Here is a 23,856-nt window from a genome sequence, read left to right on the forward strand (position 1 = left end):
AACCACTATGTGCTGGTACAAGATATATATTTCAACTTAAATTTACAGTTTTTACCCCCTTTGTACCCCCGGGACCCTCAGCAAGTCAATGAAATTTTACATGAGGGTAGTCTACGTCCCCACCTATAATTCTACCAACGGAAAATCGTTTCCCAAAAATGGTTTAAGAGTTGTAAATTTTTTTCCAATTAAAATTATAGTTTTTACCCCTTATTTACGCCCGGGACCCTCTGCAAGTCAATGAAATTTTACATGAGGGTAGTCTACATCCCCACCCATAATTCTACCAACGGAAAATCGTTTCCCTTTTCTGGTTCAAGAGTTGGAAATTTTTTCCATTTAAATTTACTGTTTTTACCCCTTTTTTACCCCAGGGTCTCTCTGCAAGTCAGTGAAATTTTACATGAGGGTAGCCTATGTCCCCACACATAATTCTACAAACGGAAAATCGTTTCCCGGAAATTGTTTAAAAGTTGAAAATTTTTTCCATTTAAAATTACAGTTTTTACCCTCTTTGTACTCCCGGGTCCCTCTGCAAGTCAATGAAATTTTACATGAGGGTAGCCTACGTCCGCACTCATAATTCTACCAACGGAACATCATTTCCCGGAAGTGGTTTAAATGTTGGAACTTTTTTTCGTTTAAATTTACAGTTCTTACCCTTTTTGTGGGACCCCATGCAAGTCAATGAAATTTTACATGAGGGTAGCCTACGTCCCCGCTTATGTTCTACGAACGGAAAATCATTTCCCTGAAGTCGTCTAAAAATCATAGTTTTTTTCTGTTTAAACTTACATTATTTACCCCCTTTGTACCCCTGGTCTTCAAGTCAGCAAAATTTTAAGTGAGGGTATCCTACATCCTCACCCATAGTTCTACTGTACGGAAAAACATTTCCCACAGATTTCCTTGCAAGTCCTTGAATTATTATCGGAAATAATTTTACAGAATGAAAATCATTGTAGAAAGTGAAATAACTATTATATTATGTAAATTCATAATGGATGTGATGAGCTTGCAAGCGTGATCCTCATTCCGAGCATCTATCAGTCTTATAACGTACGTCTATGACCGTTCGAGTGTTTCCGTGCAACTGGGCTGTTTCCTTGGGCCACAGCATGCTGTGCTTTGGCTGCTGTTTTCACACCGGTTGAGCAACGGAACGTGACAAAACGACAATTCCTATTTACTAATTGATGTGTTTTAGCGTTTTTGTGAAAACGCAACACAAAATAAGGTACGAATTTTTTGCGTTACTTCTGGAACGCACTGTTTAAACCAGACTAAAGCAGCAAAATGGATAAAAAGTTGTCTGAAAATTGTTTACTTGTCTCCATATCAACTAAGACTATACTCACCTAAAGACACGTTGTGGAAATTTTGTTTTTCCAAAGTAAATCCTAATTTTTCTCCTAATTCTTCTACATCCTTTAGTGGGTTAACACCAGGAGAGAGAATAAAAAATATAGGCGTCGATGGGCTAGCTTCTTGGAAGGATTTTTCAAACTCGACATTTTTATTTTCAACGTATTTTGCTCCTAATTTTTCTTCAATGAAGGCCCTGCAAGAGAGAAAATATATTTCCCGTCGTATTTTAAAAAATTAAGAATTTTCTATAAATAATAAATATATTGAATTCATTTGATTTCTTTATTTTCACACATTCTTATAGTAAAGATTTGGATTTTTTTACTATTTCTCCCAGGGTGTAGACCACTGATTGACAAATTTGTAGTATTAAAGTAATTCATTTAATTAACTAAATGATTTGTTCAAGTTTCATCGGTTTTATTTCATTATGTTTTTAATTAGCTTGGATTACTTTATGACGCAAAATCATATAGGTATAGTAAATACATTTTTTTATTTGAATGATATTACGTACATCATGGCATATATCATTCTATCTGGCCTAAGTGCCCTCATCATGCACAGCCTTTGTAGTGCTGTTTTATTCTTCCACTCTTGAGGGAATTTTTCACGTTCGGGGCATTCACATTCCACGAGTTTTTTCCATCTCTTGGTAGAATTTTCTATGTCTCTGTCTAAATTTCTGAATTCTTCCTTAGTTGCGAGACTACATATTCCTCCCCAACTTGAATTAGACAGGAAGTCAACAGGACTAGTGACATGAGGTTTTATGGGGAATCTCAGAAGAAAGTCTAAATCCGAAGGTAAAATTTCTTCATTCATCAGTAAGATCTAGAAATAAGGCACGATTTGAAAATATGGAAAAAATAACAAATCGTTTTATACGTCAACTGTTTGAACTTACTTGAAAAGTCATTTGTGATGCAAATATTAACTTGTCACATTCAAATAATCCCCTGGTTGTGTATTGGAAAACACAGAATGATATACACGATATTAAATTATTTACTCGTTCAGCAACGGTCTCGGCAGGTTCTGCCTTCGCAATTGCTTTTTGGAAAACGACGCTAAATGCCTAAAAGATGATTAAATTTAATTTATTTCATATTTATAAATACTAATTTAACATAATATTTTAGTACTTACTTTTAAAGAAAACTGATAAATAGGGTTGATTTTATTCAAATCATTTAAAATGAAATATAGCAAACTAGCTCTGGCAGCAGCGGGTCTGTAATATTCTCTTGCCTCGTCGATTTGTACTGATGTGATCTTGGCTTCCGCTACTTTTACTTGGATCTCTGCAGCAGTTCGCTTAGTGGTTTCCAAATTTTCTACAAGAGTGGTGTCTCCTAACAAGTTACCCCCAGCAGATGATAAACGGGACAACAAATCGTCCTCGAGAGATTTTAGGATTATTTTGAAATCATTTTGTTGCTTTGTCAAGTCAGCCTAAAATTTATACAGTGGAAGAGTAGAGGAGAAATAGACGTTATCAGGACAATGCTCACCCATTACCCAATGACCATATTATAGATTAATACAGGGTGTTAATGATACGTTTTGCCAAACTTTAATGGCGTAGGTATTCTACCGGTGAATATAATCAACGTTGGCCATAGAAAGATTTTTTATGATTTTTCCTGTAACTTCATTGGCAAGAAATATTTAGTGATAAAATTTGGTGGATGACATTTTTCTAGTAGGGACTATTTTTTCATGGATAACTTATTCCAAAATACACTCCAGTTGCGTAGTTATTGAGGGAGTAGAGGGACCTTTTTTGAAAAAAAAACGTACGCCACTGTTTTTTTTTAAATTTAAATGTTTTTAAAATGTACAATCAATTTGTGGCAATAATAAGTATTCGTAAAATTTACTGGTCTTTATATAATTCGGAAATCAAATAAGAAGGTGTACTTAAATACCTACGTTGTTATTTATCATTTTCTATTGATTGCAATAAATTCAATACCTACCTAATATTTTTGAGAGATTTCAAAACACTATACAACACCACTGCAATAAGTTTGTTATTTTTCGTACAACTAAAAACAGATTTTAATTAAAAAAAATATGGTACCTATTCAGTTCATTTCAACTGTTCCCCCGACTTGAATACCTTGGATTACTTTTTTGGGGCTACCTTAAAACTATGGTATATCGTACTCCAGTTCTCAATGTAGAAGTACTTCGACACCGTATTGTAGAGGATTTCGCAGCCATACACAATACGGCTGGAATTATGAGGTGTGTAAGACGATCAATGCGGTGACGCTGCGCAGCATGTATTGCATCCCAAGGGTAGCAAGGAAATTTCTTGTGATGTTTGTTGTATAGTGTTTTGAAATCTCTCAAAAATATTAGGTATTGAATATATTGTTACAGATTTAGCAATCAATAGAAAATGGTAAATAATAAGAATAATAATAATAATAATAAAGCTTTATTTTCATATGCATTAGGTACATACATAGAAGACTGGTCAAAAAAAAACACACAGGTCAAAGTTAAATATAAAAAACATCAATACACTACAATACATGTACAAATACAAAATCCTGGATGGAGAAAAAATGGAAAAAAATCGATAGAATGGAAAGATGGAGAAAAAAAGAAAACTAAAATAATACATTATAGCAACGTAGGTAGGTACTTAAGTATCTTCTTATTTGATTTCCCAATTATATAAAGACCAGTAAATTTTACGAATACTTTACAGTAATACTTTATTGCCATAAATTGATTGTACATTTTAAAAACATTTAAAATTATTTAAAAAACCAGTGGCGTACGATTTTTTTCAAAAAAAAAAGGTCCCCTACTCCCGCAATAACTACGCCACACGCCACTGTAGTGTATTTAGGAATAAGTTATCCATGAAAACATAGTCCCTACTAAAAAAATGTCATCCCCCAAATCTTATCACTCAATCTTTTATGCTAGTGAAGTTACAGGAAAAATAATATAAATATTTGAAACTTTTTACACTTAGGGAAGAGTCCTATCAAAAAATATTTTTATGGAGCAAAACTTGATTATTTTCATCGGTAGAATACGTCATTAAAGTTTGGCAAAACGTATCATTAACACTCTGTATAGGGTTTTCACCCCTTCAAATAATAATACAGTAGACAGACATGAAATATGTATACAGGGTGGCTGAGATACTTTGTATATGAATTATATGACTAATTCTAAACAAAATTGATTCTATTCACTTTTCCCAAATTTCCAATGGTTCTTGAAATATCGAGGTTTTTATTCATTTACTTTGAAATATAGAATATATTCCAAAAGTTCTAAATATAAGAATGTCTTCTGAAATATGGGACGGATGGTAGCCCTGTACAAATCGTCTCGTTTTATAGTCCAGTTGGTAGAGGTTCGGCCTGTGTCAAACCTTGATAACCCGGAAATAACTACACAGGCCTACTTTAAATGATGAGTACAGTAACAGGCTAATTTGCTGACAAAGTATTTTATCAGGAAAAAAAGTTATTGGCAATTTAATAGTGGTACGGTGACGTATAAAACTAGGGTGACGTATAAAACCTTACCAAAACTGCAAAAATGAAGATACTTGAATTTTGCAAATTGCTTCTGGATTCTGCATATTTACACTATGTGTGTATCAAATTTCAAGTGTCAGCAAAGCTTCGAACAAATTTGGCAAAGTTTCGAGTTTCAGATGCCGATGAATGTATAACACCTTATAGAACAAAAAGTTTTGCTCTCCTGATTTTGTGCTTTAGCGTCATTATTGTATATATGAAGGGCCTAGATGCAAAACCCGCCATATCCATATTAAACGATTTTGAGCAAAACACAAAAAACTGTATGCAACCTATTAAATTAGAAATTCAATGCAAATGTCATGTAATGCACTTGTAGAGACAAAATGTAATATATTTTTATTAAAATAAAAAATATGACACCAATTTATTGATAGATTTTCAGTAAAATTGTTTGGAGATAGCGGATTTTGCTAGTTACCAACAGAAAGCAATAAAAATAATTCGCAATACTTATAGCGATGGGCAAAGTTAACTTTTCCAATTTGCGAGGAAAGTTTTAGCATTATTTCCCATATCAAACAAATAAAATTTTGAAGACATTCTAATGGAAAAATTACCGGTAATGTTTACAAAATCAGAACTTTTCCATCTATATTTTCAATGAAAAAAATTATTTGCCAAGGAAGTTCTGTTTCCAATCTAGAGCAGGATTCATCCTGATAACTATCATCATGAGGTTCATCGCTACTTTCCCTTGTTGCAGATTCAATAGCATTCTTGTAAAACTCCAATGTTTTCTCCTCCATCCATTTTCCCCCATAGTGATTCTGCAGCAATTTGGCCACACTTTGTGCTTTCTTCTTATCGCTTGTTCTACCTGGGATTAATCTGTTAGGGTTAAGATTATTAATCTTCTTTCCTCTTTTAAGAATGGACTTTTCAGTTTCCATATCCAATTTATAATTAACTTCGCCTCTGACTAAAATATTATTGTTTGGCGATTTTGTAATAATAAATCGTTTAGTTGGGTTAAATTGAAAATGCCAACTACCAGGACTTTTGAAGACCCCAGAAATCGATTTTTTCCAGTTGTGAGCTAACCATTGCTCAGTCAACTTACGAACGGTAGCGTGTTTCACGGACTGCATCACATGATTTAGAATAAGTTCACTGATTGGCTGTGCGGATACGGCGGAGTTTGAAACAAAACACATGCAGGAAATGGCGGGTTTTGAATTGAACAGATATTTTTCAAACCATTTTTTTAATGGATATGGCGGCATATGAACGTTAAAAGTTTAAAATACTTATAGAATGACAACTATAGAATCTAATAGCTCACACAGTTTCATATATGAAAAATTTGGATATGGCGGGTTTTGCATCTAGACCCCTCATATATTGAACTACAGTTTTCGAAAGTTTTATCACTTTTTGTCTATAATTGACATTTTTACAGCAACTTTAAAAAATTAACGTTTTATACCGTTTTTTCAATCTCACGGCTTTGTTATTACAAATTTCGGAATTGGACCACCGCCATTTTGTAGCTATTTTTATTACGAACAAAATCATGTCCTAAGCATTTTTTCGTACAAAGTCATACCGCTGTTATTTAAAGAAAACTACTAACGATTAAATCACGATTAAATTGTTAAAAACTTTTTTCCTGATAAAATACTTTGTCAGCAAATTAGCCTGTTATTGTACTCATCATTTAAAGTATTCCTGTGTAGTTATTTCTGAGTTATCAAGGAAATGTAACTTTTTAACCTCTGCCGACTGGACTATTATTACTATGTCGACTGATATATCTGTCATTAGTGATAGATAGTAATGAAAAAATAAATGGCCTGTAAGAGAAATACTATAAGGAAATCGACGAAAGACTAAAAGCGAGTATTCATAATTGGTACCTACATACCTTCAATTCTTCAAGATCAGGGCGCTCTGCTTTAACAACCTCAGCCAACAACTGATCTTCTAATCCATCTCTAGTAACTGTAAAGTTAATCAAAGTTGCTTGCGCTTGCATTTCGGGTTTATAGTGCGGATTAGCTAATTTAGTATGAAGCAACAGTCTAAATGTTAGATTATATTCAATTTCTTTGTCTCCAATTTTTATAGCCCTGTAAAGATGAGTTAAACTTGCGAGAAATCGTTATTATTATAAAGTATTACATACTTTCCTTTCTTTATTAAGTATCTTCCAAGTAAAGTATCCAGTACTGGATCAACGCTCTCTTCAATATTTTCGATTAGAACAATAGACCCGTTTGTGATACATTTTTCTAGAACATCCAGATAACTTTTTTGGCCCAAACGTATCACTGTTAGTGTTTCGCCATATCGTTCTTTAATCCATTTTACGCCTTGTAACTAAAGAAAAATATCAAGTTATATCTAATTAATTTTCGTTTTGTTTTTGTAGTACATAAATTTGTTTATTACATTTATATTACATATTTACAATATTTACATATTTATTACATTTATATTACATATTTACATATTTACTACATAATTAATTAACATAGTTTTGTATCGAAAAGTGTACCGAAGTTGTTTTCGGACACGGTTCTGAGACACCCCAAGTTATTTTTCGGTTTTATTTAAATAAATGTGTAGTACCGCATCGCCAGCTGTATTTTTAACACCGATAAAATTAAGCAACTGCCAGCCGTCGAGAGTAGTTCAGTCTGGCACCAGCCCAGCAGTAGAGAGGTCGCCGTTTGGATTAAGTCGGGGAAGACTACCACCATTCGCAATAGAGGTTTGGGTTTGGGAGTTGAACTGAATTAGGAATTCAGTTTATATTCACTCATCACAGCAAACAGTCCAGTCCGTTACCAGCCTAGCAGTAGAGAAATCACCGTAAGTAAATTTCTTCTAAGATCTGCTGGGAGTTAAACTGAATTGGGAATTCAGTTTATATCCATCCATCGCAGCCAGCAGTCCAATCCGCTAACGCAACAGCAGAGAGATGGCCATTCGGAAAGTCCAGTCTAGGAAGATTGCGCAGCCGCCAACAAGCAAGCAGAACTGGTACAGCAAGTCGAACCAAAATTTCTGTTTTTAAACGACCAGCAGAGCTACCAAATCTGTCCAGCAACCGTTTAGCCACTGAAGTAGGTAAGTTCCGCGCACACCTTATGTCCAAGTTTCCCGAGGTATCCGGACACCTGGCGAAGTAATTATGTCACGGAGTTAGTTCCGATCCACCGCTTGACCAAAGCAGACGTACCTAGCAGAGGAAGTGAGTAAAAGGTTTTAGGTAAAGACTTGGCGACTGTCTACTTTGTCTTAAATATAACTTTCCTTTTCAGCTATCCGCCTGTACTACGTGTCGTAAAGTACATTGTGACTTCTTTCCGGTGTACTTAACCCCTTTGTATTTTTAGCGCATGGGACAGTGAGACTAGACAAGGAGCACGAACTCATACGGGAAAATTGACAAAATTTGTTCAAGAAATGGCAGAAGTTGGGGTGGCGCTAGTGTTTCATGTGTCCCAAGTGGGACACATGGAACACTAGCATAATAAATACGATTGAAGTAAGCAAATAACCAATTTTATTTTATAACTAGAAAGGCAGGCAAACTCCGCTACGCGGAGTTTGACCTTTCTCTCGGGCCTTCAGCCCTCGGACCGCGCTGCGCTGCCCAAGCACCGCTCCGCGGTGCCTTCCTCGCTGGTTAGTAGATATAATATTTTTTGAAACACCCTGTACTTTGATTTTTAAACACCCTGTATATAAAAGTATGTGGAGAATGTTTTTCAAAAAAGAGTAGGCCCCATTCGAGAAAAGAATAAGAAAAGTTTGTTCCAAACTTCCAAAAAGGCATCTGGTTAGTAAATATAAAATGTTTCATCCAAAGACTACGTTGGTAAGGCAGAAATGATAAAAAAATAAATTAAGACATCTGCTTGATAAATATACAAATTTTCATTAAAAGACTGTAGTAAATAGACAAAGCTAAAAGTGAAAAGAAATAAAACTTCCCTTAGTTCTATAGAACACCTAGTATATGGATTTTTAAAAAGCAACTTTTGCAAGAAACACCTGCTTAGTCGGGTTTTTCATAAAAATATTGCAGATTTCAGTACAAAATATAGAAAAGGAAACAACATTAAGGAAAGTTTCGTTCTATTGGTTCATTATACTCAGTATAAAAATTCAAAAAGACAACTGGTTAATAAGTATACAATTTTTCATTAAAAGACTAGTAAATAAAGACAAAGTTAAAAGTGAAAATGATAAAAATTGCCCGTTTCAGATATGGATCAATTTTATGGAACACCCAGTACATATATGGATTTTCTAAAAAGCGGCTGGCCAGTTAATATACAACTTCAAAAGATTTCATGAAAAAATTAACAAAATGAATCAGTCCATCTGTGTCAGTTTTATGAAACATCCCGTACATAAATTGCAAAAAACATTTGACACCGTGTGTAGAAATATATATTTGAAAATTTAGGTAGGTAGTGAAATGAGGAAAAATCCTAATCCGGCTGTGTCATTTTTATGAAACACTTAGTATATAAATTTGCAAAATGCCTCTGAGTTCTACTATATAAGATTTTTCATTAAAATATTGCCACAATAAATTTCTGAAATATACAGAAGCCTCTAGACCGATAATTCGCCAAAATCTCATCTAGTTAGTAAGCATAAAACATCACCAAAAGATTCAATATGTAAAACGAAAAAATGTAAAAAATGTAAGGAAAAATCTGATCCAGACCTCTGTCAATTTTATAGAATACTTTGTACATAAATTTTCAGAAAAAATTTGGAAGATAAATTCGAATTCGCTTTAATTTCGCTAAACGTTCTATATAAAATGTTTGAAATAGGCCTTAATAATAATTAATTAAAATTAGTCGTACAAATATGTATTGTTAAGAGAAATCCAATTTAATTCGCGCGATACTTGAAGTTTTGTGAACGAAGAATTAGGCCGCACCAGCTCTATCTCTCTCGCACACGTCTGTGCCATTGCCGTTTATATTGGCAAAATGACAGATGGGCGAATCCAGTAGTTTATAAGTTCTATGGTCCCGTCTGGTTTCCTAACCTAAATTACTTACGGAATACGTCAAATATCAATTAGTATTTTCCTTCCGTCGATCTATGGTTCGTTGTGATTTTCTAACCTCAATTGGAAACGTCAAATACAGCGAAATTTATTTTGAAGTTTCAATCCGACATTCTTCGTGATTTTTAGATTTTCGTCGATTTGCGTTCGCGGTTCTTTGAATCCCCATTTCGCTTATAAAATGGCCGTAAGTCAGTGAGAAGTCCACGGAGAAAAAGGTATATTTGAAAACGCGAATATAAAGTTGCAAAAATTTGATTAAGCGACGAACGAAGGGAGTGAGGCTCGATTATGCCGCTTCGGATCTCGCGGAGAAACCCAGTCCGTCCGCCAAAATGTTAGTTTTCCAGTCTGACTTGAAAGACAGCGCGTAGTGTCGTCGTTCATTGTTTAAGCTGCCGCACTTCGAATCTGCGTTAATTTCGCGAAACGTTTTAAATAAAAAGTTTGAAATAAGCCTCTGATCAGTAAACAAAAAATTTTTGGTTTAAATAAATACTTCAAATGTCGTCTAGTAAGTCCCATCTAATTTTCTAACATCAATTGGAAACGTCATTTTCGCCTAGTAGGTCCATCTGATCTTTTCACCTCGATGTCTCTATGAAATACGTCAAATATTAATTAGTAGGTCCCCACTGACTTTTTAACCTCAATTAGAAACGTCAAATATCGTCTTGTCACTCCTGTGTGATATCTTAACCTAAAATACGGAACTCGTCAAATATCAATTAGTGCGTTTCTTTTGATTTTCTAACCTCAATTAGAAACGTCAAAAATCGCGTAGTAGGTACCGTCTGATTTCCTAACCTAAAATACGAAATACGGCAAATATCAATCAGACTGTTCCTTCGAACTATGGTTCGTTGTGATTTTCTAACCTCAATTGGAAACGTCAAATATAGTGACATTTATTTAGACGTTTCAATCTGACATTCTTCGTGATTTTCAGATTTTCGTCGATTTGCGTTCAGGGCTGGTTGAATCTCTATTTGGCTTATAAAATGGCCGTATGTCAGTGAGAAGTCCACGGAGAAAGTACATTCGAAAACGCGAATATAAAGTTGCAAAAATTTCATTAAGCGACGAACGAAGAGAGATGAGGCGCGGTTATGCCGCTTCGGATCTTGCGGAGAAACCCAGTCCGCCAAAATGGTAGCTTTCCAATCTGGCTAGAGCGCGTAGTGTCGTCGTTCACAGCTGAAGTAATCAACAATTTTTGTAATGTTAAATTTGCATTTTTCTAACACAACGTCGTCTCGCAAAAGATCCACAATGAGATAAAACAGATAAATAACGACATCCCATGACTTGGAAGAGTTTTTAACCCCAACTTATTTCTATTGATTCTTACCTTTTGACGTTTGGGGAGTACCTAATACGAATGCAATATAGTAATTAACGAAGCAAATTGTACTAATACAAAGGTTGAAGGGTTTAGGTACTATGGATTGGTTTAAAATTATGCGGTTTTAGAGGGCGAGTACTTACGTTAATTCGGGGAACAGATATCGTAATCGTAGGCATGTCAAGCGGTAGAACTACCAAAATGTAAATAATAACCTAACCTAATAATAAGAAATACCTGTATATGTGGTGGCTAGCAATGTATCAAGATTAAAAAAAGGTCTAGTAAGGTAAAATAACGGTTCGCCGTGACCCTACAGACGTCTTTCGCGTTTGGCGTGGAATTATTTTGACGTATATCAAACTGACGTTTCTAACGACATTCGAATTTTCTCCGGGTGGGCGTCTTAAAGCTTCAATCTTTACGGCTTGTCTGTCGTCGAGTGGACCCCAAAAAGAGGCAAAATTAAATATGAAAACGCGAAAAGAACGTTACAAAAATGCCTCCGAACGATTAAAGATGATCGAATTGACATCTCGTGCCCAGTCGCACTCCATTCCGCGGTTTGCGGAAAATTAATTCTGTGTGGCAAAGTATACGCATTTTAACGTATTTACGGCCGCATTTCGAATCCTGCGCGTGATTTCGCGGAAAGTTCTACATAAAAGGTTTGAAAAAGGCATCCGGTCGATAAATATGAGTATTTTCCGCGCGGCTTTAAATAAATAACGTAGGTAAAATGGGTAAAATAAAAACTAAATAGAGGAAACCGACGAGGCGATCGTCAGGTTTCATCGGGAAGTAGGCGTGTCGCACTATTGCGTTTCACACAAAAATTAGGCCACGCCCCCTCGTAGGGCTCCGGGAGAACCGGATTTTAGGTAGGAAGGACCTCCACCGAAATACCCCTAAGCGACGCTTTTTCGGGGCGATCGTGCGATCAGACGGAGCTATCAGATTTTAATATATATTGATTTAGTAGATATATCGGGGTGGTATACTAACCTAAAAACTAGAAGTCAAGTAAATAATTATTACAATTTGTTTTTATAATGGTAAATAAAAAGTTTCGAAAATAATTTAAATATGGTAATAATATGTGAAGTGAATGACTGTCAATAGATTTAAAATAAAACAGTACATTTGTGATCTGCATTTTCAATCTAATGATGTCCAGCAGTTCTATATTACAACTTGACGGAATAGTGGGTTAATATTATGGCAAGAGGTCGAATAATTCGGAAGTTGGAAGCAGCTTCTTTGATTCTCAATAAGGTAGAGAAATTTTTAAATAGAAAGAATTCATAAGTGAAAATATTGTATAATTGAATGATGCATTGTTTCTTTATGTACCTTGCAGCAGCAACAACAACAAGATCATCCGGTACACCAGCAACAACAGGTGCAGCAGCTACAACAAGAGCAGCAGTTACAACAACAACAAGAACAGCAAGTAAATTAAGAGCAATTAAGTTACGATGAAATTATACTAGAAAGTGAGCATCCCGTATAATCTAATAAAAGAAAAGTTCTGTTGGCGTGTGATGAGGTCTCGACAAAGGAATGAATATGTTCAGAGCATAATATTGACAATAGCCACAAAGTATACTTTGTTTATTTCTACATATTCTTGTAATTTATATTACATGCATAAATAATTAAATTCGTATCTTTCAGATAAGTCTTGCTAGTGATATAGTTATTATTATTACTGAATAGAATAAATCATTTCCAATTAGTTGCTGTTTCTTTCCTATTAGTAAAAAACTGATTGAAATTCAGATATCGAATACAATTTAAAGAGGATATGATTGTGTAATAATCGATGCTGATCTATCTATAATGGTAATCGATTACCTACTTTTACTAAATATTTGAACATCAATTGCTTTATGAACAAAATGAAATTTTAAGAAGTAAAACATTGAAATTTTTGGTAGATAAACATTTTGTTTACAAAATATATAAATTTTACGAAAGTAGAATTAAATTTTACAGCAATTTTAAAATATTTATATATCCAGCAAACTGATCGATTTTAAACAGTTATAAAATATTTAGATTACCTATTTTTTGTGACCTTTATAATAGAGTATATTTTGTTAAAATTTTGGTATGAATTGTTTGTCATGTTGTGTTAGGCTTCTTGATATTTTGAGAGACATATCATTCTCACCTTCAAACGAAATAGTTTCAGATCTCTTCTGAAGAAGAGAGTGGTATGTCTCTCGAAGTATTAAGAAGCCTAAACCGACAACATGGTAATCAGCTTAGAAATTGTTCAGCCATAATTTATCGACGTTCAGTTACACTAATATAGTATTATTAGTTATTCAAAAAATATGGTTTATGATATACTCTCTTATATGAATTCCTTCTTTATCGTCTTTTTCGTCATGCCGATTTTGATTATTTTGATTTGGAGGCACATATGCAAGTATATTAATATTTTCTTCAAGCACTTCTGTAAGGGCCGATCAATTTTTATGTGTCCCATTAATTATTCCTATAACCTCTGGAAATCCATATTGGGCACAATATTGTTCGATTACAACTGCCTCATTACCTACCACGGCCATTCTATAATTTGTGGAGACAAGTTACTTAGCAAGTATGTAACTTTTCTGGTTATTGTACAGGGAGCTTAAGGCAATGCAAAATTTACCAGAATGATGGGTGAAATAATTATAAATAGCAAATTTTTCTTCAATTCTATTAGTTACTTCCCTGCTAACACGGAAATGTTAAAAAAAAACTCGGCCACTATATTCAGATACAGTAATTTCAAAGTAGTTCTTATTTTTTACTCTTTCTGTTCTTAGAGTAAATCTATTTCATCGTCGCTTAAAAGTTTATTTAAAATACCGAGTTTTTTTATATTCTATTTTTTATTACCACAAGTAGAAATTCCATATTAATAATAAAAGAATTACTTTTTTTTTAAAGGGAACTTCCTGTATAAAATGTGACTATTTTTTACTTACATTAAACTAAAATCGTTAACAAAGTAATTATCAAAAACATAAACCTTATTTACTTATAGGTTAATATTAACAAAATCAGTCATAAATTCTTTAAATACTAGCTTGTTTATTTCTACTAACACCAAATTCTTCTCAAAAAGCTAATATTTTTTATTATGTATTTAGTTTAATTACAGTCCGGAATGACATATTTTCATTATTTATATAGTTCAAAGTAGCTTACGTTATTTATAATTCAATCTGCCGCTTTTTTATCTCCCCTCTCTACATATGGGACATATGGAACACTAGCGCCCTCTTATTTTTGTAAGATTTTTGTTTACATGGAGTTCGGGCTCCTTGTGTAGTCTCCATGGCATGGGATATCGATCTCCCTTTTCGTTCTATGAGTTGAAACGTAGGTCGTAACTAATCACGTTTTATTTTCAGATCTGCCAGCCGCACGCTAGTCCTGTGGAACTTTGACATTATTATTGTATTTTTTATATAGAGATAGTAGCCAAGCCTATACTTTGTAATGTAGCTTTGCATTTGTCCGCTTGACCGCTTCCTTACTTCTGGTATCTAATGCACCTAGCTTGCCGTAATATCCGCTTGTCTGTTACCGTTCCGCTAACTTAACACCGTACCGTTGTTGTTTTACCGTTTCCAATAGTCATCGCCTTCGCATGACTATAGTCGGACGACACTGTCTAATCATAACTTTATACTAGCAGTTTAGGACTATGCATAATAGAGTAATATTTAATAAATGTAAATATTCAATGTTACACACTTACTTGTGGATCTATCATTAATGGCCATCGATCAGAATTCGATAATATTGTTGCGTTTTCTGTTGACATGCGGTCACTAGGCAGTCCTTCATTATGCCATTTTGCAATAATAGTATCATCTGTTAACAACGCTAATGGATCCAAATCCTCCGTAATTGGTACCGCAGGCTAAAAAAATAGGTTTAGTGTTAGTTAACTAATATAAACAGTGTTTCAGAAAACATGGGTGATTGCAGATCCCTAATCTAAAAACAAGTTTATTTTTTCATATCAACATGGGTTCGATTTCGCTCCATTCCTTAACTACAGGGTGTCAAAGTTTTAAAATAAAATATGCTTTTTCCAAAAATCTAGAATACATATTCTTAGGTATTATTATGTTGAACATGAATAACGGGACCGGACTTACTTGCAAGCTCTTGGACTTAATGAAATAAAATATTGATTCTTCGTTGAGATTTGTAATTTATAATTACACGGGTTAAATTAAATTAAATCTGAAGAAATTCTCAATTTCACCGAAAACAAGTGCCCCAAAGGAAATAAAAAAACTACTACGTCCATGTCGTTATTCCTGGATAGTGCTAAAAGTAGTTAATAATTATACAATTTTTCGACCTTAAAATGATCTTGTTCTTGAGGTGAAGTTCATATCTTATTGTAAAACTTCCCGCTCTTGTAATTTCCGAGGTCAAAAAAGGCTCCCATTTAAAATTTTGAATTTGATCTTTAAATGACCTTGAAGGCAAGGTCAAAGTCATTATCAAGGTCATATCAAGATAGCCCCATTTTCACCCTACAACTTTTGTATGAAACATTTAAAAAAAAAAGTGGTCCCAATAAGGTACTCCGTTGTCTAAAGATTCTTGTTTTTTTGTTCTTTTATGGTCAAACTATGGGTTAAATCGAAAAATAAAAATAACAAAAAGTTTTTTTTTCGTTTTCCAATCAAAATCCGTGGTAAAAGATGAGTGTTTCCATTTAAAAAATCAACATCCAGTCTAAAAACCACTTCCGGTATAAACCGGCAGTCGTAATATGGACCTTTCAATGGCCCCCTCGATGCTCTACAATTTTTGTCTGAAACTTTTTTCGAAATAATCGAGTCCAACCGAGATATTATTTTGTCAATGCCCTACCCGGTATATTTCTGCTTCCAATTAATTTTCTTAATAGCATTAATACCATAATACCAATAATTTTATACCATTTAAAATGTTTACTAAATAATATACAATTTACCTCTAACGTTTTGAAAAACGGCAACCACATCTTGTGGAGCAGATCCAAACGATATTGCTTTGTAAAGCATCCTACGTAAGAAATAAAAGCTGTCGTTAAGAGAACGTCGCCAGGCATCATTTTACCATTTTCTTTAAAACTGAAACATGAGATTAATACTGTAAATCATGGAGAAACAGAAAAAACATAGGAAAGTCTTATATCGACCCGCAGCTATTCTTTAATTTCATTTAGCGCAACCACCTCTAAAACACTTTTTGATTTAATTTAAACATAAATATGGACTGGACCTAGAAAGAGAGGTCAATCGCCCTGCGCAATGAAGATGACCTAGTGCGGGCAAAACCAGTACACCGGATACCAGTACAGAAACTGGTAAACAAACCTTAGGAGTAAAAGTCTTCATATCATTAAATTTTTGTGTGTATTGGTATATTTATTTGAATTTTTAAAGTTTAAGTTTTAAACTATGATGTAGTCGTGGTCAGCAATTAATTGCGTTAAAAGACAAATAAGTGGGGAAAACAATAGTTTCTTACGTAGGAGAAGTTATAATGAGTTTTGCAAGTAAGAAAATATTGTCTCGCCCGCGCGACTTCGTGTGCATGCCTGATAGTCGCTGAGGCGCCGGGGGACTCTCCGGTGCTACTAACCGGGTTTACTACTAAGTCTCCGTCAGTTGAACACCTCAATTCCAGTTGAGGTCGTTCTCTAGTCAAATCTGGCCGAGAACTGTCAATGTTGCTTCCAGGTTGTCCATCCGACTGACTGAAAACGCCTTCTAGTGATTCTGTAGAAGTGAGAGACTCCTGGAGTCTCTCTTCCTCTACATCCGTTGGGCGGGGCGCACAAGCGTCTGCGTATTCCCTTGAGGTCATAATATAATGCACAATTGAATCTTAGAATTGAGTCTTAGAATTCGGGTAAACTGTATCACCCTGTATATAACTTTTACCTAACGAGATTATTGCTTTACGACTTACTGTTTATTTCGTCTATAGTTCTATGCATGCACTGCTTACAAATCCCTAGCTCTATTAAAAGTCTTTCTTCGCTAACTATTACTATCGTACTATTAGTTTCTTGACAAAACCCACTACTATTAGGAACCACTGATGATGGTATAAGTTCAGAATTGACAGGCTTTCTCCCAGGAAAAGACACAAATCTTCACAAGATGTATATTACAGGTAAGTACACAATGTCTTAATACTTGTTTGCGAGAGGGCTCGTGGTCAAGTAAGTTTTTACACCCGGTATCGCGCGATAGAGTCTCTTGGTCATTAGTTTCGATTTCCACACGATGCAGTTCACGATCTGCAACTAATTCCCGCTCTTCTTTTACGCTTTCTTCCCAATTAATTGCAAAAAACGCAGTGTGACAACCAAAATTCGACAACTCTACTCTCCGCTGTCAATGCTGTCATCTGCTGTTGATCACCTCGGGTTCTCGATTTTTTTTAATATTTACCGTCCTATATTTGCAATAACTCGCGATCGATCCTGGTCCGCGACAATATGAACTAATTAAAACGTTACCCCAGAAGATCTTGCAGTAATTTTAGTTGATAACTAGTCCAGTCGGATTAGACAAAAAAGGGCTTAACCGGGAAAAAAATTAGGGACCCTGCATCAGCCGCCATCTTGAATTTAAGGAAAGATCGTTTTTGTTCAATATCTCGGCCATTTTCAACTTTACAACAAAAATGGCTAGGACTTAAGTTGTTGCAAATGCGATTTCCTACAACTTTTTTTACAAATTTTATCGTGCGATCGATATTTTTCAAGTTAAGGGGGAAAATAGTGACAAAGTATAATTATTGAATTATCTCCTTTGTTATTGACTTTACGACATAAATGTACATGAGCAAAGTTGGAAAGAATTATATTTTCTACAATTTTGATCTCTTTGATTTTTTCGCTATAACCAATATTTAAGGTCCTAGCTTGCGGTAAAGACGCGAGCGTAGGACCTTGCGGGAGTTGGTTTCAAAGGAATTGTTTTTGCTCAATATCTCGGCCATTTTCAACTTTACAACAAAAATGGTAAGGACTTAAGTTGTTGCAAATGCGATTTTCTACAACTTCTTTAATTACAAATTTTATCGTGCGATAGATATTTTTCAAGTTAAGGGGGAAAATAGTGACAAAGTATAATTATTGAATTATCTCGTTTGTTATTGACTTTATGACATAAATGTACATAAACAAATATGGAAAGAATTATATTTTCTACAATTTTGATCTCTTTGATTTTTTCGCTACTACCAACATTTAAGGTCCTACGCCTATGGCAAGCCTAACTAAACTCAAGGGATCAACATTCCATGAGCAAGACGTCACCGGCAGCTGGCCATTACCAAGAATGGTCCAAACTTTATAAGAAAAAATAAATTTTAAAAAAACATGGCTTACACCTTTAACGCTTGCAAGAAACTTTTATAAAGAGGAAGACGGCTGAAGTCACAACTATCTTGCGTAAAAAAAACGCGCTTGAAACTCTACCCCGGTGGTGGTGTGGAAAAGAGTTTGCAAAAACAATTTTCATATTGCTCTGCGCCTTTACCGCAAGCGTATTTTCCCCCTTAACTTGAAAAATATCGATCGCACGATAAAATTTGTAAAAAAAGAAGTTGTAGGAAATCGCATTTGCAACAACTTAAGTCCTTACCATTTTTGTTGTAAAGTTGAAAATGGCCGATATTGAACAATAACGATTTTTCCTTAAATTCAAGATAGCGGCTGATGCAGGGGTGGAATTCAGTCGCGATTCTAAATTTACATTACTATTGACCCGCCTCCCCTTCACTAAAGGTTAGAACAATAAAATTGTGGTCCTTAATTTTTTCCCGGTTAAATGACAACCCGACTGGGCTAAAAAGAAAGTAAATGAAGAAATGTCTAGAAGAGGACATTATAAAAACTATGTGGAACGTTACAGCTAAAGCAATTAACACTAAACTTGTTGAAGTGTTCAATTCTGTGTCTGTTTTGGATTTCGACACAATATGTTTCAATGAAACGTGGTTATATGATGATGTCAGTGTTGAAGAAGTTTTCCCTGGTTCCTATTTACTAATCCGGAAGGATAGAAATTTCATTTCAACCGGACTTACCAAGAGTTGAGGTGTGTTAGTATGTGTAAAAAATACATTTAAAGTTATTCGATGCTACAAATGATGTCCATTCTATTGATATTGTAGGATGCAAGTTTGCACCTTATGCATGCGGAGTTCACAGAACTTCGATAGTGGTGTACTAGCTTCTGCAATGTACACCATTGTAGTTTTCAAAAATATGTTGTCAAAAGTTTTTTGGAAATGGCGTCGGCGAAAAACAAAAAAAAACGAATTAATACAAAAAATATTGACATAAAATTATTAATAAATATATGTATATTAGTAATTTTATTATTTGGAAAGGTTTTTTTAAATGTGCTGTACCTAATTCTTGATGTTAGACGTGTAGTTTTACTCAGAATTAATAGATATCTACAAATGAAGCGTCTCTATATTATTTTTATAAAGTTTTTGTTGATCACAAACTCGTCATCTGTCCAATATTTCGAATATCTATGTACGTTTCATTTGGATTAGCAAATAACATTTTTTTTTATAGAAATAATAGTGTCTTCCATTCAACAGTTACTTATTGCTTTACGATTTTAGGTCAGTACTGGTCATCATGCTATCATAGCAATCTTTTCTGTAATGGATATATCTATAGTATCCATAGTAATGATAAGAGTGTCTACTATAATTGCAAGGTTATATCCAAAATATATGAAGATGCTAATACCAGAAGATATTATTTCTACTCAAAATAAGTTTTATAGAATTGCACCCTTTCCTAGAATATTGGGCATCATGGATGGTATTCATGTGAAAATTACTAGGAGATTACTTACTTTTCCACAGCTTTAGCCCAACGAATATTTTCACTTGCAAGTCCACCCACAAGACGATTTGCTAATTGGATAATAGCACTGGTAGCATCTGCTTCCTGTTGACATAGTAACTTTTCACTTGTTGCTTTTTCGAAATCTGCCGTTAACTTTGCTAGTTGCTCTTCTAATGACTAAAATATAGTAAATCAGTTGGAGAAGGTTTTTGTATATAACATATTAAATAGTATTTACGCAGTGTGACTTATTAAGACCAGGGACATGTTTGAGACAAGTTTCGAATGGCCAAAAACCAAAATATGGTGACTAAACTTAACATACCTTAAACAAATGTTGCAGGTTTGCGAGGTAAAGTTGAAATTTTAATTTGAAACTTTCCAATGATATTGGAATTTTTTGCAGTCACCTCAAAAATTGGTAACTTTACGGTTTTGTGGCATAAGAATTACGAATTTCAAGCTGAATTTTGGATTATCTGTACGGGGCGTTAATTACACCCTGTTACTTTAGTAAATACATATTTTTTGTCTAATGAACTACGGCTAAAGTGAGTAAAAAATTTCAAAGGCAGTTCAATTTTATATAGCATCTAACTGTATCGGTTTTTGAGTTATTTGCATTTTAACCATTCAATGTAAAATCGCCTTAGCCACCGCTATTGCTTTGACTTTTTTCGAGTAGAGTTCTCTTAGCACATATAGTTCAATTTAATAAAAAGTCTCTAGTAATTTTCCGAATAATTGCTAAAACAATACTTTACACTCATCTGTTAGCTAAGAATTTCATGTGTAATAAAGTAAACACAAAAACTCACATAAGTAAATACTTGAGCGTGAGGGAAGTAAAAACATATAAAAAACAAGAGAATACTAATAATTAAAAAAAAAAACAATTTAAAACGATTCTTGATAGATTTTTTATTTTTATTTATTTATTTATTTATTTTTGTTTTGAGACAATTACAAATTGAATAACAATAGTCACTTATGCGTATAACAGATATTTAAAGTAAAAACAAATGTAACTTAAGGAGGTTTATCTGATTTAGAATTGACGAACAAATATTCATAAAAAAATTAATATTAGCTTATTAATATGAAGATAATCCTCAAAAAAAAGTATGACTAGTTTGGAAACCTAAGAGACGAGATATTAATAAATTATTTTTTCACGATTTAGTACAGAGTCTTATAAGAATGTAGATTTTTTTAGTCTTTCCACTTAGAATGCGCAACAATTGACGAACAGTTTTCACAGCAACTTGTATAAATAGGTAACCGATATCTAAGGAACCATATGACAGCTCGTAGAAATCGATTAGGTACTTGTAAGATACATAATTGAATCCTAGATAAATATAAAAGGTATAAAAATACATTAACAAATTTACTTAAAAAACTAAAACAGGATACTACAGAACAAAAATAGATCAAAATAAAAAAGATAGTAAAAGTCTTTGGAATACGGTAAAAATCAAATGAAATAAAAGAGATTAATGTTAATAATAAGCTTGTAACTGACAAAAATGAAATAGCAAATTTGTTTAATGAATACTACAGTCAAGTGGGAAATAAACTTTACGACAAAATTGAACAGGCAGCGGTTTCAGTTGTGAAAAAAGTAAATTCAAATCATTCAATGTTCTTCAAACCAACGGATGAAACGGAAATATTAAATATTATTAATGAGCTCAAACTAAAAAAATCCCCAGGTTTAGATAACATTACGGCAGAAATATTAAAATTGGAATTTTATTAAAAAGCCTTTAGCGTATATAATCAATATAATTTTAGAAACAGGTGATTTTCCTAGTGCGTTTAAAAAAGCTGTTATAAAACCATTGTTTAAAAAGGGTAATCAGGATAATATTTCAAATTATAGACGTATATCTCTTATTTCATCATTAAGTAAAATTGTGGAGTTATTAAAACAAGAATTCTTTCATATTTAGAAAAACATAACTTTTTATCAAAGAAACAATTCGGCTTTAAAGAAAAAATGTTAACGGATGATGCAATTGTCTATTTGACGAATGGTATATATAAGGCATTTGATAAGAACAAAACTGTTTTAGCAGTATTTCTTGACCTAGCGAAGGCTTTCGACACCGTCAGTCATAGAAAACCGATAGAAACGGTCGAGGATCTTGGTTTTAGGGGTGTAGCTTTACGGCTTATTAAAAACTATTTGGTAAATAGAGAACAGTTTGTTAAAGTTGATACAGACATAAGCGAGCCTAAAATAGTAGAATTTGGAGTAATACAGGGCACGGTCCTGGGCCCAATACTTTTTTCTATATATATTAATGGTTTATTTACCCTCAATACTTAGGGAAACATATCCTCTTTCGCAGAGGATACAGTGATAGTCTACACAGGAAGCACATGGCAAGAGATTCAAAATGTTATTAAAAATGATCTGAAAAAGATTAAAACATGGTTTGATGAAATGTATCTTACAATTAACTTTGAAAAAAACGAAGTACCTACCGTTTATCTGCAAAAATAATAGTAGCAAATACGTCTTGGAAGATGATATAAAAATTTAAATGGGAGAAAAAGAATTTACAATAAGTAAAGCAGAAAACATAACTTACCTAGGTATAGAAATTGGCAAGCATCTTAGATGGAATGTTCATGTAAATAAAGTAGTAAAAAGATTACGGTCCATACTTTTTATTTTTAAACGACTAAAAAGTTTATTGCATTTGAATGAGTTAAAAATAATATATCACTCCTTAGTTGAATCGCATATTCAGTATGAAATAGCAGGGGTGGAATTTATAACTGTTACATAAAACAACTAGAAATAGTACAAAAACATTTCATCAAAATTATCTACAACAAACCTAGAGTATACTCTACTGAGGAGTTATACAAATAATCTAACATATTTGATATTAAACAGTTATACTCTTATAGGGTTTTGTGTCTCCAGCATAAAAATAAATATAATTTAACTTTCATAGGACATATACATGATACGCGACATAGAGAAGCGAAGGAGATAAAAGTAGCTAAAGCAAAAAAAAAAACAATTGGCCAGAGGTCGTACTATTTTATTGCACCTCGTATATATTCAAATCTTCCTAGTTCTGTAAGAAACATACGAAATAATAAATTATTTAAAAACAAAGTAAAAGTATGGATTCAAAGTATGCCTAGAACTTCTATTCATAATCTTATTGATCTAAAAAATTGTTAAGTAGGTAGCTAATAATAATAAAAAAGTATGCATGTGTATATTTTATCCTTTATACTGCTTTCATTTTCAACTCATTTTTTTTCATTATGTAATTTTTCATTGTCAAATCTTTTTCTTTTTTTTTCATTATATAAATATAGATATACATTACTGTATACATTACGTGTCAATACTAGCAGATATTCCCCAAAACAAGTCTTTGACTTCATGGGGTTTCAATTTGTTTCCGAAAGGGAAATTGTATTATGGTATGTTAGTTGTAAGTTACTCGTGAACTTATTTTATACTAATTATTTGTTCGTATACATTGTCATATTGATAGTAAATTGCAGAAAATGTTTACTTGAAGGAAATTTATTATTTTATTATTATTATTATTATTATTATTATTATTATTATTATTATTATTAT

At 33.4% G+C, this 23,856-nt stretch overlaps 1 protein-coding gene across 1 annotated transcript in view; it reads right to left on the reverse strand.

The window, feature by feature from the left end:
• Nucleotides 1–1,338: 1,338 nt before the first annotated feature.
• The window catches only part of LOC108907032 (dynein beta chain, ciliary-like), a gene marked incomplete at its 5' end in the record, with an annotated part of 124,041 nt that continues 101,523 nt past the window's right edge, over nucleotides 1,339–23,856 (reverse strand). The window contains 9 exons of the mRNA XM_023455154.1: nucleotides 1,339–1,561; nucleotides 1,886–2,202; nucleotides 2,276–2,446; nucleotides 2,518–2,823; nucleotides 6,814–7,018; nucleotides 7,075–7,268; nucleotides 15,099–15,263; nucleotides 16,338–16,476; nucleotides 20,245–20,414. Coding sequence (XP_023310922.1) covers nucleotides 1,339–1,561; nucleotides 1,886–2,202; nucleotides 2,276–2,446; nucleotides 2,518–2,823; nucleotides 6,814–7,018; nucleotides 7,075–7,268; nucleotides 15,099–15,263; nucleotides 16,338–16,476; nucleotides 20,245–20,414 — 1,890 coding nt within the window. The remainder of the gene's footprint in view (nucleotides 1,562–1,885; nucleotides 2,203–2,275; nucleotides 2,447–2,517; nucleotides 2,824–6,813; nucleotides 7,019–7,074; nucleotides 7,269–15,098; nucleotides 15,264–16,337; nucleotides 16,477–20,244; nucleotides 20,415–23,856) is intronic.

The sequence above is a fragment of the Anoplophora glabripennis genome, unplaced genomic scaffold (assembly GCF_000390285.2).
Source record: "Anoplophora glabripennis isolate ALB-LARVAE unplaced genomic scaffold, Agla_2.0 scaffold293, whole genome shotgun sequence".
In the NCBI taxonomy this organism is placed as follows: Eukaryota; Metazoa; Arthropoda; class Insecta; order Coleoptera; family Cerambycidae; genus Anoplophora; species Anoplophora glabripennis.